Source organism: Artemia sp. Qi Xiang Cuo, chromosome 5, assembly GCF_049724085.1.
Source record: "Artemia sp. Qi Xiang Cuo chromosome 5, ASM4972408v1, whole genome shotgun sequence".
NCBI lineage: Eukaryota > Metazoa > Arthropoda > Branchiopoda > Anostraca > Artemiidae > Artemia > Artemia sp. Qi Xiang Cuo.
In genome coordinates, this window is record NC_142798.1 from 39861884 (window position 1) to 39881199 (window position 19316).

Sequence of the window (19316 nt, forward strand, 5' to 3'; positions counted from 1 at the left end):
GAATACCTCGATTCTCCTTAAAACCCGATTTAAAGAGTAAGTTGAATAAAAATTAAATATCTAAGAACCTAACCTAACCAAGTGGATTTGAATTAAAATCAAGTTAGTGAACTGTGAAGAAAAAGTTGAGAGCCATGGATAATTAGAGAAAAAGCCAAGACAGATAGTCAGAGTGAGAGGCAAAGTTCACATAAGCCTTTTTTAGAATTGTATAAAATAAAGTCATTTTACTTGTCGATAGATAGTTATCATTTATCCATTCAAGGGCAGAACTAAGGTAGAAAGAATTTCTAAGATAGAAATTCGAAGGGCTCGTAAAATACCCTTTTGACAGGAACAATGTTACTTTGGCAACATTGTGTCTCGCTGTCATTACCTAAGGCTTCAGCCCGTCTTTCGTACAATTCCTGAATCTGCTAAAAATGGCAATTTTTTCTCACCAGCTAGTTTTTTGTAAAACCTATTTTTCTTTTTAATTTTGTTTACTATGGGCCGTGGTTGGTCCTTAACTAGGTTGCAACTACCGTTGCAAAAATGATAATCTCGTAGGGCAAGACTTGGCACCACCAAAGACCAACTCGCACCTTTACAGACAAAAATTTGATGTGATATTCAAAATTTTCAGTTATATGAATATTATTTCATTTATATTAAAAATGAAAATCTCAAAATACATCACTAACCTACTGAAGGTTTTTCTCCCGGTACCACCATCTGCCAGGAATAGGGAAAATTCGGCAGGTAGAAAGCTGAATATGATTATGCGAAGGTGTGCATGTCTAAGCAAGAGCTTAGACATTATCTAATTATCTAAGCAAGAGCTTAGAGCTTAGATATTATCTGCTGATTCCATTTTTCACGTCTTGACTAGGGGCCATTTGAATGCCTCAACCGTCCTTCTAAAAATGCAATAGCCGGAACAACAATTAGTTTTTTTGAACGGTAATAGCGGGGTTCCATTTTAGAATTATGTACTTTGAAATCACCTGATTGATAATTAAAGTTGGAACCCCTTTCCCAAGGGCTGCCTTACAATGAGTGATAATAATCAAACCAATCAGAGTGTTACTCCATGTAATTGAACCCTTCTTATCGGCAAGACTTTTTACACATTACGGTGAGAATCTCTTACATATAATGCATCATGATTGTATACTTTAAAAGATATAACAAATTTTCGCAACGTTTTGATGGCTTAAACGTTTCATTTAAAGGTTGCCTTTTCATAATTGAACCTTGCATGGCGCTCACAGTGGATTTTATGCTTTCTGATTAAGTATTCACAAATATTGTTGAAAATTACAATGCATACTCGATTAAACTTTTTACGGTGTATTAAAATAAGCAACACAGCTTCTTTTATCATTCGAATAGACAGCATTCTTTTCTATGGTCTCTTCTGAAGGAAACACCAAAATAACAAAATTCTTAGTTTATAACACTATGTGGAATATTTATTTTAAACAAATTTTCTGGGTTGCTTCAACTATAATTCGGGTTTTTCAAAAACAGGTTTTTTTATTTATTAGAAATTACACAATAAATCCTAAGTGAATTTTTCCCATCTTCCCCATTTTAAAATATTTTCACAGCGTTATTTAACGCCATCTATTTCTTTGTCAATAAAGAACCATAAAAATCTGTTTCAAAGATTCTAGAATTTTAAAAAAGGCGTTATGCGTCAAACATCTTGTCAAAGATCGCTCTTATCGGCCAACCATCTAGGGCCAACCGAAAAGCAAGTCATCCCCGAATGAGGTGGGAGGATGTCATAAGGAAATATTTAAGATAAATTGGAACTTCTTGGGATGGTGTAATTAGAGAGGCTTTAAATAAATTGGAATGAAGGAGGAGCGTACGTAGCTGCGTCGGCTTCAGGCAGCTTGGTGCTGCAGTCAGTTGTTAGTAGTAGTGGTAATGCTGAATATAGAATCCATGAAGACACAAAATGAAAAGCCCATCCCTTCTCTCCGCCTCTCATCGTGTACCTTTTGCGAAACGTTAAAGAACAGCAAAAAAAAATTTCCTGGTGTTGGCCGATTCTCATCAATTATAAGAGAGCTTATGGTCGTCTACTTCATTACCTGAATCCCCCCCCTAATTTCTAGTTTTCATCCGTTTTAAATTTCTAAAGGCTCGTGGCTAAAGGGTTAAGACTTATAGTTGACTGACACCCGGAAAGCTCGAAACATTATATAGAATAAACCTGCAAAATTACATTAAGTAAGAACGTAGTTTTTAATTTATTTGCTTTAGAACTTCACACAATCAGATTAAAAATCAAAACAGTAACACATAAATTAAAAAATAGGAACACAAATAGATAATAAAACTTACGAATCTAAAATAGCAATAACAGAGATTCGTGCGATATAGTTATTAAAAAAGAATGAAACCAGATTCCAGTATTTAAAAAAGAAATTGAGACACAGTAAGGACCGTCAACTCACTCCTTGAACTAGTTTTCAGGTATTCAAATATCATTATCTTAATATCAATATTTCCTTTGGTCATCTGATTTTTTCGATGATTTAATTAATTATTTGATACTATAGTAATGCTTATTTATTGTTTATCAGTATTAGTATTTATTTATTTCTATTAATATATGTATACGCGGATTACGTATAAAGCTTTCTGTGCAGGTAAAATCTTAATTTTATTTTTGGACATATTGAGAAAAGGGGGATATTTTGTAAAATGCTATAAAGCGGGGAGGGGTAAGGGCAGATTTAAAGCTTTGACGCTTCTCAGCCCAAGCGTTTTTGCCGCACCGTTTTTTGCGAGATCTTCTGGGAAATCCTCGAAAATTTGGGGATAGTGGAAACACTGAACAGAACGCAACTGATGAGCCAAAAGTAATGAAAGAGAGAGGTGATATCGAACTCTCAACTGCCATTCTTTGGAGACATCTGACAGTTTATCAGTGGCCAAGGAATTCATGTTGTTTTATAATCACTTTTCTGTGAAAAGGCAGCGCGGCGGCGAAGTGCACCTGGCACTTTGACGATAAACACGTCACTCCAGTTTTTGTTAAGAAAAAAAAAAAATCACCCAGTGATAATTTATTGCGCCCCCTGGCATTGTGCGCCCCTGCGTCTGGGCCTAGTGGTAAATTCTTCCCAGGGGGGGGGGTGTTTTAGTGACCCTATCAACAAAGCTTGTGCACAGTGTTGACCTCCGTTGCAGGGTTTAAGTAAAAGATCATTAGTCATTTCTTATCTTATGAAATCAATAGGGTCTCTGGTGAATTCTAGTCTACTACATGGGGTGACTCATCATACAGTGGGTATTTATTCAACTGCTAAGTTCATTGGGATTTCATAAAGTAATTTTTATTTAATGAGAAGTAACGAAAGCAACGGAAAGTCTTGTTACTTAAAAAGAACTTTCCTTTCTTTAAGTAGCGAGAGTTTCCGCGCCATTAAAATCGATGCCATTAGATTTCCTTTTTTCCCTCCTATTTTAAGGCCAAATTCTCATAGTTCAAGGTTCGTATCGACTGGTTACTTTCTGAATAGCGAGGTTGTCAAAAAAAATTCGTCTATTCATAGCTTTGAGATTCTTCCCGAACGATGCGCATCTTTTTCGGGCTTTTGACAGTAGCTGGCGAGGGAGGAGATAGCTCCACAGCAATTTTATCATCTTCCAAGTGCTTCTTAATATATCGAGCAACTAACATCTGAGGGCGATTCTGCCACTCATTAAGAACTTCTTTAGTCGATGATACCTGAAAATAAACAGAATAAGAACATCAGTTTGATCATAGGTATATTCAAATATTAAATAACATGCCGAATTTGTTAACAAGTTAAGCTATCTGAGTTTATTTTTTGTCAAATTGGCATTTACATACTATCCTCAGAAAATTGACAGGCTCAATTGATTAGCTAGTTCCGTTTTCTCGTATGTAATTTTGTTTTTAAGATAATTGGAAGTTTCTGTTCCTTCCAACATATATTATAAGCCATTATGTCGCTTTTAGAAATAACTATGGATCATAGTTTTGGATGCTAGAATTATCTAGTATCGACCTCTTAAATATATTAATTGAGCAGTCGGAACACCCAAAGCGTAATATTTAATTTTTCATCTCTCTTGTAAAATTTTTGTTGCATAATGCATCATGTTTTGAACAACCACAGCCAAATTAAAGTAACAGAGCCAATCGGGTAGTATTGTATGTTATTTAAATTCATCTTTTCTGACACCAAAGGAATTTTGGCGATTGATACTAGTCTGAAACAATAAAAGTTCAATAGGAATAAATCCCTAATGAACTTGTTTGTTCGTCATAGAAAGCAGTGTGGTATTCGAAAAAAAAGATACTAGTTCGGTTTCATATATATGAGTTTATACTTGGCCAACAATCTTATGGTTTGAAAAAAGATGAATCGATCCCAACCAAACCTCGCCATTAAGGAAAAAAGAGTGTTGAATCTCTGCATAAATTTAAAATCTCTATTTGTAGCATATATTATAATATATATCAATATTTGTAGTACATAGATATATATTAATATATCACTAAAATATATATTAAAAATAGCAAGATCCTCTTCCTATCTACTCAAAATTTTAGCTAGAAGCTCTAGCCTCAGACGGTTGGGAGAGCTACACTCAAAACATCTGCTATGGTTAAGTATGAATGGAGCATTCAAGCATTCAAGTACAGTCAGAAAAGAAAAAAAGAAAGTCGTGAGTTCTCTATTAGAAAAGAGATACATGTCTAGCCCGTTTTGACAATTTTCAACAGATCTGTTGTCACTAAAACAAAACATTTTCCTGCTAGGAAAACAAAGAATATATATAGAAATATTCTTGTCAAGATTATTTCTTCAGAGAAAGGTTGTCATGCAGGAGAATTTCCCGTTTGTTCATTATCAGGAAGTTAGCGTTAGATTTCTGTAAAACATGACAGCAGGCAACCAGTGAAGATTTCTGCGAGTCAAGTTTCACAGTATCCAAAAAAATTTATTTTTGTAAAAACAAGAACTCAATTATTTTCTACTACTGCTATGAAAAAAAATATTCTTCGCAAATGCCCAAGAATAACTCCCAAGTAAAACCAATAATGTCCAAGTAAACCCAAGAATAATTCTGTTGGCAGAAACGGCTTATTCTCTTTTGAAAGATTCACGCTTCAAGAATAGTTTCTTACAAAAAAAATATTTCCGATCTGCTTGGTAGGATCCGTCTCAGATTTCTTTGAGGCAAATGATTCATGCAAATGATTCATGGGTCAAATGATTGACTTTTTAGTACAGGTATATCGTAAAAAAGTACGTTCTAAAAAGATAAAAAGAAAATTTCCGCTGTCAGCAGGGAGCATCTCGTCCCTTTTCAGATACCTTCAAAGTGAAAAAACAATAATACTTTATCCAGAAACGACTTTTATTTTGTAGGCGTATATATGCCAAACTATTTGGAATTGATTGGGCGGTCTTGCCAAAACTTGTATAAGCTTGGATAATAGACTCGAATAAACGGCAGAAAACTAGAAGCCAGCGCCTAATTTCCTGGAAACCTTAGAAAAACCATTTAATTTCTTTCATTTTGTGCCGGCGATAGAGACAGTCAGTTTTAACGAAACTTGCATCATTAAAAAATGGAATTTTGTTTTTTCGACTAAACGGAACAGAATTTTCTTTTTGAAAATTCAAGAAAGGGCAGTCCCTAAAAATACTCTAACATACCTACTACGAAACGCTTGAAATCAGCTCAAAGGAAATATCATCGGAGTAACTTGACAGCTTTGGGAGTTCCCTGTGCTGCTACCCGCATTGATTGACGAGCTTGCCGACAAATTAATTGTCTTTTCAATCAAATTTCATGGTTAAACCACAAATTTTCAATAACTCTCAAAGACCACTAGTTCCCTGGGAGAACCCCTCTGTCTTTGAGATGGTGAGTCAATAAGACAGGAAGGACGAGATTCGGAAAATGATTTTAAGATACTGCATGGTCTTAAACTCTACAGAGTTTAATCTCTTCTGGTAATGAGCAAAAAGCAGTCAGCAATATATCCCTAAAGACGTGCAGATAGCACGAAATAATTGAGGTGGCGCAAACGAAGTCAGCTATATCTAATTATAGTCATAGGTTTCCTGATAATAATATCAATAATAATAATAATTTATTTCAACTTTCTGTAAAAAACAAATGAACCAAGAGGAAAAAAAGGAAAAAATTGAAAAAAGCGAAAACACATACAAAATAAGAAAACTCGCTAGGAAATCAACAGAACTCAACTACTTACACTACGCAACTAAGTGAAAAGCCCACGATATTTCACAATATTTACATATTCTATTTACCAACTGGCCAATTCTCGAAAAAGATAGCAAAACTCCATACTGCTCAAAATATATCGGTCACGAGTCCAAATTTTAACTTGAATCCTACCTGGGGTTAGGATTGACTTTGCTTTGGGAGAACTGTGTTTTGTAACAGTTCGAACGGCATTATTGAATAGGACTGGACCGAAGACTGAATCTTGTTTTACGCCTCACCAAGCGGTATTATCGTTGCAAAGGAGGCTTTCTATCCACGCCTGTAGGAATGTAGAACCAATTATAGAGGAGGCCACAAAGGAGAGGGTTGATCTCTATTTTCAAAAAAGAAAGAATAGTCTCCAAATGTAATTGGAGTCAAACGTCATGGGTATACATGCGGAATCTTCTTTCAACTTCTAATGGCGATCTAAACAACCAAATAAGTTACCGTGTGCATTCTGGACAACCAAAACTTCGTGGAAACCTAAATTTTTGTCAGATTGGAAAATACGCTGAAAATCCGTGGGAAAGTTGCAAAAGAGGACATTTTTCTTACTCTTCAGCAAGTTTACACATTCTCATAGAGAAAGTCAGAGTAATATCTTAGTTCTGACTCAAAGAACGGATAGATCTAAATCTTATAAATGCAATGATATAAGCACCTTATACTTTTGGTACAAGTAACAGCTTGTCGCAAAATGGCGTGTTTTTGAAAGAACATGAACGTTAAAGATTAAAGGAAATATGACGATGGGCAGCATGGCGTCGAAAGGGCAGGTAAAACTCTCCTCGACTTTGATTACCCAGGACTTGAGTGAAACAGATAAAAACGTTAGCCAAATAAATGTATTTTTGGAGGTTTCGACAGTTCAGGGTGTAAAAACAGGCTTGAAAACTACTGTTAAGAAGGTTCACTTAGGCTATGAATAATTCAGTGTGAAGAGATGGCGGTAGGTGACAGGAAAATCGATCAAGTGGATAGCTTTACTTACCTTGTTAGTATTATTAGCAAAAATAATGGATGCATTGAGGATGTAAAATTAGAACAACCAATGCACGGGATCTTTTTCGTAGTTGAAAAAAGTTTAGAAGAATACGAGGATAAGCCTCAGAACTAAGACAAGAATATTGGACGCAAAAGTAATAACAACAGTCCCACATGGGACTCAAACGTGGGTGCTTTGAAAGGCTGACGAAAATATGTTATAACAAGAAAATCTGTCTGAGGCTAGTTTTAGGAGCCCGTTTAACTCACCGTATATTTATAATCAACTGTACGAAAAATGCGGTTTGATTCCCCTTTCTAGGGCTATGATGAGAGGAAGAAGAAGATGACTAGGCCACGTTATACGAATGAAGGATGACATATTTCCAAAGATTATTATTTTTGGCCATCCAACTGCGGCTCAGCGAAAAGCAGGTCACCTCGAACTGAGTGGGTAGTGGTTAAAAGAAAGAATTTAAAGGAGACTGGAACTTCATGGGAGGGGGGGGGCAGAGTGAAGCTTTGAATAGTTGTAATGGTAGAGGAGCGTCCTGATGTGTTGGGCTCAGGTGGTTTGGTACTGCACTGAGTTATTGTTGTTAGTAGTAGTAGTTATAGGGAATAACTGATAACGGACAAATAGGGTTTTTTTATTGTCACTTCTGAAAAACATTTACGAGGTGTCTATGCGGTAAGTTAGCAGCCTCCTTTACAGAAGACTGATTATGAACGAAATAATTCCATTCCGATTCACCTGATTTCTTCTTTTCAAGTTTTTTCATTCTGGTCTTTACGTCTTATCCTTTATGTATAAAGACCTTTGTCGTTTTATGTTGCCACCATGTATATTTTGCGTTTCTTCTTTTTTCTCTCTTCTCTTTTTTCATCGAGGAGGGTATACAGATGTAAAGCTGAAATATTTGTGTTTTTTGTTTATGATATTCCCCGTTCTAGTCAGAAGTTTCACAGCATTGTTTATATGTGCCAAAATTCCAACTCTATTTGTAAAAAGAGAGGCAGTATAGTTTGAAAGAACAATAACTTTAAAGCCCGCAAGTTACTCATAAGTGTTCGGTAAGACTCTCTAGAAACAAGGAATAATGTAAAAAACTAACGAGAAAAATGTTCGGGCCAGCAGAAACACTTAAATTTACCTGATCGCCATTCAGACGATTAAGTAGAGTTACACAGATTACTGCTGATCGAATACCAGCATGATAGGTCAAAGCTCCAAAGGCCAAAGATTCCATTTCCATATTGATTATGTGATCCTTGTGGATTTTCTCCAAAAAATTAAGTTTATCCCTTTCTGTATACTCACAGAAGGCTCCGTCTAAGCGACCTTGACCTATAATTAAAGGAATATTTGTATTAGCAATAAAAGAACGTAAAAATAGATAGAGAGAGAGAGAGAGAGAGGAGAGAGGGATTGCGAGAAGGAGGAAGCGAGAAGAAGCGATGGAAGAGATGGAGGAAGCGAGATATAAATATAAATAAATATATATATATATATATATATATATATATATATATATATATATATATATATATACATATATGAAATTTTAAAATTTATGTCTCTATTTTTCATGATACATGTATTTTTATTATTATAATAAATTGCAAGATTAAATATTATAAACGAGCTAAAGTCTAAGAGAGGGTTCATCACCAACCTCAACCTCTCAGATAATTTTTGCCTCAAATAATCCTTTGTAACAGTTAATATCAATTGTAAGAAATACAATTTTTGTCATAGTACATTTTGTAAGAAAAGAGCATATTATAAAAATATCCGATAAACAAACGAAATTTCTTGTTTTTGGAATTTAAGTCTTAAAGAAGCAAGTTGAACACACAATACAAGCAGCAATTTCCATTCAATCTTACCTTCATAGAAATCATGAGTGCACATAGTTTTTCCAACATGTGTTTCCCAGGGATCATCTGCCGTAGCTAAATCTTTTAGCTCCATAGCGAGATCTCTATCTAGCTTAGCAGGACGGTGGACTATATTCCCCAGAATGGGCTACAAAAAAAGAATATAAAATTAGAGAATAGTCATGAGCGCACATAGCTTCTTCTCTAGGGGGGGGGGGGCAGCCGATTCTTTGATGAAGGGCGGGGGCTGAAGCTATATTGGCAGTTCACAAAACCTTAGATTGCCAGCAAGTTCTATCATACCTATGAAATCCTTATTAATAAGTAACCACCAAAAAAAAAAAAACATAAATCATCAATAAGATTCAGCATTAATCAATCTTCTTGGATTAGAACTTAATCTTTCCAAGACATTATGGATAATTGCTTCTTGTTTGACTTTTATTCTGTCATTCCAGCAGTTTATTTCCAGCTTTTTCAACTATCTACCTTTTATTAACTGTTTTTTAGCCACCTACCTTTTTTCAACTGCTTTTTCAACCATCTGCTTTTTAACCCATATCTAGTATAAATTTGATGTTCTAGGGGGGGGGGCAGCTGCCCCCCTTTGCCCCCCCCCCCCGTTCCATACGCCCATGAGAATAGCCATTGTGATAAATAGTGAATAACAAACTATTATTTACCCGTCTTGTCTCTCTGATCCCTCTTAAAGTTCTTATATAGCAGACAGTATAACTACCTATACTATACTATACTTATACCTATACTATATTAACTACCCATACTATACCTATACTATATTATACCTATACTATATTACTACCTATACTATATTATACCTATATTCTTTATTAGCTACCTATACTATACTTATATAGCAGATAGTATAACTATAGCAGGCAGTATCGACATTGTACTTGAATGAAAGCGTAGGCCACTGAACCCACCCAGAGACGTCTTATTTAGCAATTTATTATAAATAGTTTTAAACTTAACTTGAATTTACAATTTAGAAATGAAGAAGATCATCTAACAAAGACACGTGTATTACATTTATCACAGGAAAATTTAGGATAATATAAGCCTTTAAATCGTCGTTATAGGAAGCTAGTAAAGTGAATCAAGACCAAGCATTTTTTTTCTCTGAGAATCAAAAATTCAACGAGTCTTAGAATATCTAATGTTTTACCCTTGTTTAAAAATGGTGATAACGGTATACCAAACAATTATAGACTTATTACTTACTAAAAATTTTGAAAAGATAATAAAAAGTAGAAATAATTCACTTTTAATAAAGAATAAGTCTTTTTCTCCTAATCAGTAAGGTTTTTGAGTGGTAGATTAACGGAGCATGCAGTAGCTGCTTTACATCACTTTTATTTTATTAGAGGAGTTAGATGATTGTCATTTGGCAGCAACATATTTTTACGACAAAAAAGCTTTTGATACAGTTGATCACGCAATTCTTTTTGATTAGTTGGAAAATATAGGGGTTCGTGGAATGGCTCTTGATTTAAAAAGACAAAATTTATCTCATAGAAGTCTTAAAGTCCAAGTGATTCCTCAGGGATCTGTACTTACGCCGTTATTTTTTTTTTGGTCTTACATAAGTGATCTTGCTGGCCTTCAAGTGATCAACTGCCAATATTGTTTTTAATTTGTTTAAGGGCGGGAGACGAAGACAGTTTACTACTGTCCTTGAAAACTGTTGCTCTGAATGTAAGTTCTTGGTTTAGCGCTAATAGATTAATCCCTAATTAAAAAACTCCGAATTTATGATTTTTGAGAGACGTTCAAAGTCAGTGAACCTTATGTTTTTTCAAATATTAAAATTGGCATTTTTTCCTAAAAAAAAAGTGTATGTTTATAAATATTTAGTCATATATATAGATTCAACTCTGTCATTTAAAGCGCATATTAGTAAACTTGGAGCAACGGTGTCCAGGATCCTTGGCTGTTTATATATATTAGAGTTTTTATTTCCATATGTACAAGATCATAAGAACTTTATATTTTGCATGATTTGAGTGTTATTCTAAGTACTGTCCGAGAGTCTGGATTTTAACTTTCCCATAAAATCTACGAGGCCTGAAAACACTTCAGAATAAAGAACAAGAATTTTAGACCATCTTGTAGCACCCCCAAGGAAGACTAAAAACTTATCTGAAACAAAAACATCTTTTTACTTTTTGATATTCTTTATTTGAGACACATTTTTCATTTTAATTTAGGAATACTGTTTTCAAAAATCCAGCATAGAGATCACTTTTTGAATGGACTGAAACTTTAGATTGAGAATAAACATATTCATTTATTGAAAGCTAGGAGCAGGTTTATTTCCCGTTTGTTAAGAATAAAGAGCGAGATTAAGCACAAGATATAAACTTCCTGCGAATAAGTACAAAATATGTGATTTAGTAAATGAATCACAGTTGCTACTCACATGTAAAAAGAATTGAAAGATGATCGTTCTTTTAGCTTACAGTAGCGGACTAGTCTATTTTTTGTACGTTTGGTGGTGATTGTTATCCCTTATTACCTTTTTTCTCCAGTTAGCCCTCCTTGCCCCATTTCTTTTCTCCTCTTCTTCTGTCTTTTCTTGGAAGTGTAAATTTTTTTTTTATTACTATATGTTTGTTTTCTGTGCAAAAGGAGACAAAACGAGTTTTACCTCTCTGCCTGCCTTGTATAAGTTGACATGCACAAATTGTATTGTGTTAATTCAACAAAACAGTTCAACAGCTTTTTTTTTACTTTTCGCTCCACCATTGTGAATTTTTGTGACTTTTATTTGCGTACACATCTTGTTAGATTTCTAGTTTGACAAAATTCTGGTAAAATGTTTTCCATATGCATTGTTTCATGCTGCATCAATTGTGCAACACGCAAAAGATATCGACTATCATACACAACGGAATATTTGGTAAAGATGGATTTGTCTTCCACATATGATTTTTTATTTTATTTTTTTCTCGGCCTCATAATATAGTACAGTTTGCCGTAGAAACTAGAAAAAGGGCCCATCTAATCCCAGATGAAAAAGTTGTAAAAGACCCCTTTCTAGGGTAGAAACTGATCGGAACACTATCTGACTTCCTTCTAAGTCTCATGTGCTCCGGTTATCCCGACTGCACCATATGGCAATGGATTCAATTTCAAAATAGCCATTATAATCAGAATGGCTGAAGGGTAAAAAAATTTGTCTGAGGGTGAAATGGTATTTACGATTTCAGGGGCAAGGTCGCCAAAAGCCCATATAAACAGAGGCTTTATTGATATATTTTAATAAATAGGTGGACATGTTACAATTATTTTTTTGGTAAAGATAGTGTAAATTATTTTAGTTTTATTGACATACCAAGTGTAAAATAAATCCCAAAAACCATTTACTAATCTATTCTCATAGGAAGCGTCAGCATTGGGGCTTATAGCGATTATTACAGATGTGTGAATATGTCAGATACCTTTAGGCGTGACAACACCAGTATTAACCTTTTCAGGGAGTTTCAGAATATAGACAAGTTGACAATACGTACATTTTACAAAAATACACTGTATGGCATAAGAACAGAAAATTAAATCCATTCAAAAGACATGGATCGAAAGTTTAGATTCTCAACAGGCCAAGTAAACGACATCTGAGCTGAATATATGGCACCAAATAATATAGATGGCAATAGTATGCTTAACATAACCATGCTAATCCCAAATTCTTATTTTAGAGAAGGGAAGGATAAGCATCAGACAAGATTGAAATGGCTGATGTAAAATCAAATGCCAAATAAGAGGGGGCATGAAAAATGAAAAAAAAAATGTCAAACGAGAGAAACAGATGACTACAAAAAGAATAATAAATAAAACAAATGAAAACAAACATCACAGCTACTTCAAAATAACGTTTTTTCAATTCTGCTTTTAAGCTGATTCTGAACTAGTTGTTCCAGATTTGCATATAAAAACACACGTTCAAATTAAATCTCTCAGAAATGAATAAAGACCCAAAAACAAATATTAAATAACAGTTCCGTGAAGATTAAAAATAGCTACTGGACGAGAAGAAAATTTCTAAAAATCCAAAATCCTTTATTTTTAAGTAGCTCTAATGTTTCTCTTTGAAATGATTAGTATTGGTTCAAAAATCGAAGCAATAGCTTGTTTGAAGTGTAATAGCAAGTGAAAGAATTGCTTAATCGAATTGATTTTGCCTAGATGCACATGTAAAACGGATGAAACTCAGTGTCTTTTAAAGGAAAGTTTTCTACTGCAGATTTCAAAAAGCTCATGATTAATGTCCATTATCTCAAAGAAATTGAATTCAAGATGGACTTATTGCTCGAGACATCTTCGTAAGTGCGAAATATGAATGAACAACTTCAAGAAATGAACCTGATATTAAAAGCGCATTATCATAACTTCGGATCTGAAAACCGACCAAGTTTTGGATTTAAGAGTACAAATTAGGATTGTTAGTTTGAACTTTACCAAACTTGGAGTTGAAGAAAAGTTATCTTGGAGACATCTACAGATTGACACCAGGACTAGTGATACGCGAATTAAATTCTACAGAAGCTAGAAACTAAATACTTGGCACTGCTCATTGCTGATAAGACATATAATTTATGCAAGATCTCACTGTATATTGTCTCTAAGAGGCGAAAAAAAGAAAACAAAATGAAAGAGTTTCGTAGCCTTCCAGTGAAGGATGAAAAAAAATATGAAATGAAAGAATCTGTTATTAAAACGAAACGCACTATATATGAGTATTAAGTATAAAACATATTGCCGAATATAGCTACCCACTTTTTGTTAGAGTTACCAAATTCACTTGTTACAAATTTGGAGGATAGAGAATAGGGCCATTGGGACAGTGATAGTACCGTCAAACACTACCTACTACATCTAAAGGCAATGTTTGGAATGGTGCCAATGACCTCTACAAGCTATGCTTCTTGGGACCTCTAGCGCTTAAGTGTATATATGTATTTATTGTAGTATTTAATAAATTGAAAACTGAATTGAACTGACTGTCTTTTACCAACACGTATATTTTTAAGGAGTTTGTCAATACGACGAGGTAAAGACGTGGGTTTCACAGCTCACCCTGATCACTAGAATGAGGAACCATTAAGATAAGATTTTCTAAAAAATAAATTTGTCTAGTGCTATATATCCCTCTTAAACTAACTCACTGATGGCAACATTCCATTAAAGGCATTTATGGTTTCCATCAAGTAACTGTTCAGTGGTACCAATTCACGAGAATATTGAGGAGGGGAGGGGTCAGTTTTTTTTTCTATTTTACAATGAAAATACGAAAAAAGATCATTTTTAATTAAAATACCAAGAAAAATGTATTTTCGAAGTCTTGTAGTAAAACCAAAAAAAACTAGGAAGGACAAATGTCCCCTTTGTCCCCTCCAATTGGCACCATTGCAGCTGTTAAACAGCAGTATCCGGCGTTGCACTTCTATCTGGAACGATCTCCCTGCGGATATTATCCCTGAAAATCCCTCTGTTGACACCTTCAAAAGAAGGTTCAATAGACATTTAAAACCTAGAGGCCATTGAAAGAGGTAAATGAATAGCGGCATATCAGATACTTTGAAGTACCTGGTGCCGTGAATATTGGAATAATAAAAAAAAGAAGTATAAAGCACAGTGAATAAACTGGGAGAAGGACTAGTGCCTTGCCTGGAGTTCTTCATACTACTGCTGCAAAGACTAAAAGAAACATCTTCTTGGCCATAAAACAAAAATAATAGTGGTGATAACAACGGTAATAGTCATAAAATTGCTAGAGTAGTTAAACAACAATTTACCAGCTCGAGAAAAGGTCTGCCCATCCCGTCAACAGCCTCCTCTGTAATTACAATATTGCCTCCTTCAATGCCAATACCTCCACATGTGCCCAATCTAAAGAAAATTGGATCCTTGACTCGTGCATGGTACATCAATTTGATTATTTCGTGAAGCAGAATACCAACAGATGGAATGCCCATACCATGCTAAAAGTAATTACAATATAACGAGCTACAGGGTCAAAGAAAGGGTTATCAAGAAAGAAAAACAAGTTTTAAAATATCATGCTAAGCATAAAATAAACTACAATTTGTTTATTTTCAAGGATTCAGATGAAAAGAAATCTGTAAATTTACAGTATGTAGCTGAATACTGCGAGTTCATTTTGAAACATAGAATGTACAATTATTTTCGCACATAGAACGTACAATTATTTCGAATGTACAAGTTGCAGTTCTTAGTATTCGCAGTCAAAAGTAGTCGCAGTCCAAGTAGTTATAATCACAGGTCGCAAGTTGTCGCAATCGCAAGTAGTCGCAATCGCAAGTAGTGGTCACAAGTAGTCATTGTCGCAGTCGCAGTCGCAATAGTATTAGTGACCATGAAAGTTTTAAGTTAATACCCTTAACCACTTCTAAGATATTGCAGATACGTCCTTTTTATAACCTAGATGTACAAAATGCTTTTTGATTTAGTTCAACACCCCCCATAACATCCCCAAAAGTTTCACTTTCAATACTCTTAGTCTTTTCGGACACACCCAGGATCAAACAGTCCCCCTTTCCCAATGACAAATCTTGCATGTAAACAATGGACAAATTGCATAGTTCACTACCCTTTAAACCCTGTGGCGACACGGTGGATTGATGCTCTGCTTGGCAAAACAGACCCAGAGATTGACCCCTGCTGCGGCAAAGCTGGGCGACATGGTTACCACTTGTCCCTGTAAAAAAAGACTCTAGCAGCTGAAACGTCGTTTGGATACCCTATATAGCAGCAATGGCTCTTGAGGATCTTTACCTTGTACAACCCTTTCCCCGCGGGGTGCGGGGGGCAAGGCGTAAAAGGAGGCATAATTATTAGACCTTTTGGCTATTTTAAAGAAAGTAGCTATTTCAAAATTTTGATCAGTGTTTATGTGGAAGACATCTAAAAACGATAAGGGGGGCCATTTTCTCTCCAAGCACTTTCCAACATCCCCCCCAACATGCCCTGAAGGTTCCAACTTAATGCCACTACCGTTCCTGAGATATTATTGACGCGCCCTTTTGACAACCAGCTTGCATACAGTGTGTTTTCACTTTGTTCAACATCCCCCTCAACATTTCCTGAAAATAGTTGCAAGTGAGAGTAGTCGCAGTCGTAGTCATGGTCCCAATTAGTTGCCGTCGCAAGTAGTCACAGTCACAACTAGTTGCAGTTGCAGTAGGAGTAGCAGTAGTGGTCCTGAAAGTTTCAAGGTAATACCATTAGCCGTCCATAAGATATTACAGATACGCACACTTGATAACCTAGATGTACAGTGTCATTTGATTTAGTTTAGCCTCCCCCTGAGCATTTCCTTAAGTTTTACCAAAACCCTTAGGCTTTTCAGGCACACCCAGGATCAAACCTTTTCCCAATTATGAATCCTGTATCGAAACAATATGCAAATCGCATAGTTTACAACTATTTCCCAAAGGTTGTTGGAGCCATGGCATCCCTGGAGGCAAAGTCACTAGACCCTTTGACTATTTTGAAAAAAACGAACTTTCCAAAAATTTGATCATTGTTGGAGGGCATATCAAAAGGGCAAAAGGGGCTGGTTAACCACCGATTACTTTTACATATCCCCCTGAACATGCCTTGAAAGTTTCAACTTAATAACCTTAGCCGTCGCTGAGATATTGCTGATACGCCGCTTTGACAGCCAGCATACACATAATGTGTTTTGATTTGTTCAATATACCCTCAACATTTCCTGAAAGTAGTTGCAAGCAGATGTAGTCGCAGTCGCAAGTGGCTGCAGTCACAGTTACTAGTAGTTGCAGTCGTAATTGCAAGTAGTCACAGTTGCAAATACTTGCAGTCACAAATAATCGTGGCCACAGTCACAGATAGTCGTAGTTGCAGTCCCACCATTAGTAGCAGTAGTAGTGGCCCTGGAAGTTTTACGTTAATTCCCTTAGTCGTTCCTAAGATAAAGCAGATAATACTTTTTGATAATCCGAATGCACATAGTGTTTATTGGTTTAGTTCAAGATACCCTTCAAGATATCCTTCAGCATTCTCTGAAGTTTCATCTAAATACCCTTAGCCTTTTTGGAAATACTAAGTGTCATACATTTCCCCTTTTCCCAAAGACGAATCCTTTGGATAATCTACAATCCTTGCCACGGGGCTGTAAGGAGAATGGCATCCCCGGAAGCATAGTTATTAGATCTTTTGACTGTTTTGAATAAAATAGTTTTTCAAAATTTCGATAAATGTTGAGGGGGGACTAAAGGGGCACGGGGGCGGGGGATGGTTTTTCTCCGATCGCTCTTCAACATCCCCTTCAACATGCCCTGAAAGTCTCTACTTAATACCCTCAGCCGTTCTTTAGACATTACTGATACGCCATTTTGACAACAAGCATGCACAGAATGTGTAGCCTATTGATTTTGTAGTAAGTAGCAAATTTCAAAGCCAGTTCAATTATATCCTGATACTATCAATCTCATACCCTCAGAAACCAAACCATACTTGATCAACTGATATTTGGAAACTATAGCAGTAATAAAGACTTTACTACAAGTTCATCAAAAGTGAGATAAAATCAGAACTTAATTTAGGCCTAGATAATGTGCTACCTAGCCCAAATGGCTGGAAATATGTAAAAATGCTTTGTGCTGGAAAAATTTGTGAAAATTTACAAATCAATAATGTTATATGTAATTTATCCAAGGTAATTCTAAAAAAAAACAAAAACGGTATATTAACCACATCACACAGATAAATTAATTATTAATGGGAATTAAATTTAAACTAAAAAAAATTCATAAAACTTTTCTAATATAAATCAAATTTAAGCAAAACCACTAATATGATGTTTAAGCCGCTTGGGGTAAAGTTAAAACAGAAGATGCATATAAGAAGAGTAAAAAGAGTATTTTTCAGTCCTAGAGACAGAGAAAAAGAGAAACAAGGATGAATTTCGAATTGAAATCCTTCGACAAAAAAAAACATGGCCTATATTAGACCAGAAACATAACCTTAAGGAAACCCATTGAGGATAGATGCACATAATGACCCAAAGATGGCAGCATAATAGCTGTAAACAAAATTAAGTGTTTCAAAAGTAAAATATTGAGAATTGGGACAATTCTTCTTTAAATGGGGAGTATTGTGGTAAAGCTTTCTAATTTAGTTAATTATTAATTGAGTAAAAATATATTAAGACGCAAAAACAAAGTTTCAAAATACCACTTTTTAAGATAAAGATACAAATCGTGGAATGTGTGGGCTAGGAGGGAACTTGCTCAATAGCCAATTTCCTGGCTAAATGCGTCAATGTACCGGAAGGACGTGGTTAGTTTTTCAAATATATACCCCAATTTTTGAGACTGAAAGAGACTTTTTGACTTGCGGGGTGAACCTCTGCCCGTTTATTTTCTCATTAGAAATACCTTGGAATTTTGTCTTATCATTGTAAGTGCCTAAGTATCTTATTATATATTATTGTAGTTTTTGAGACTTGTGGTCTACTTGGGGCAGCCAGTCCCAGCAGCATATCTATATCTGTGATTATTATGTGAAGATTGAAAAAAAGTATTGTGTGTTAGACAACCTCTCTACGATCTACCCTTAGTCCCTCGAATATACCCAGTCGGTACGCCTCATTAGTTCGGTCATAGCCTAAGGCCCGCTACCAAAGTTAAATTACCTTAGGGCCAGAGTTATCTCCCTTATTAAGGAAGAATAAAGGCATTTATAACCACAACCCCGAAATACCACGAAAACACTTCACAACAGCTGGTGGCTGCTGGAAATACTGGGTTGAAAAGGCTAAATAAAAATAGTAGATTAAAGTAAAATGGCTTTACCAGGGGAAAAAATGACTTCCCTATCAACGGTACTTGAAATTGCAAAAGTTATACCCGAATACGTGGGAATTTCAGATGTAGAAGATTTTATCGAAAAATTAAAAATTTTCGACGAACTAACTGAATCGTTTGAGGATAAGGTCAAAGAGCAATGCGTTGCAGCCAGATTAAAGGGAAGCACCCTTAAACATTTTGAGGCAATTGAGGAAAAAGAGCCCAAGGACATCAGTACTCTAATTGAATCTTTTAAAACAAGATTCATTCAGACAAGCATTTCTGAGAGGCTAAGAACATAGGTAGTCACATTCAACA

At 35.3% G+C, this 19316-nt stretch overlaps 1 protein-coding gene across 3 annotated transcripts in view; it reads right to left on the reverse strand.

Annotated features, from left to right (window-relative positions):
- Window positions 1–2224: 2224 nt before the first annotated feature.
- LOC148952127 (uridine phosphorylase 1-like) overlaps window positions 2225–19316 on the reverse strand; it is a 108271-nt gene continuing 91179 nt past the window's right edge. For all 3 annotated transcript variants that reach the window (XM_089089569.1, XM_089089571.1, XM_089089570.1), the window contains 4 exons: window positions 14961–15146; window positions 9151–9289; window positions 8415–8608; window positions 2225–3730 (listed from right to left, as the gene is read on the reverse strand). In XM_089089569.1, the coding sequence (XP_088945695.1) occupies window positions 3545–3730; window positions 8415–8608; window positions 9151–9289; window positions 14961–15146 (705 nt within the window). In that variant the 3' untranslated portion in view covers window positions 2225–3544. The remainder of the gene's footprint in view (window positions 3731–8414; window positions 8609–9150; window positions 9290–14960; window positions 15147–19316) is intronic.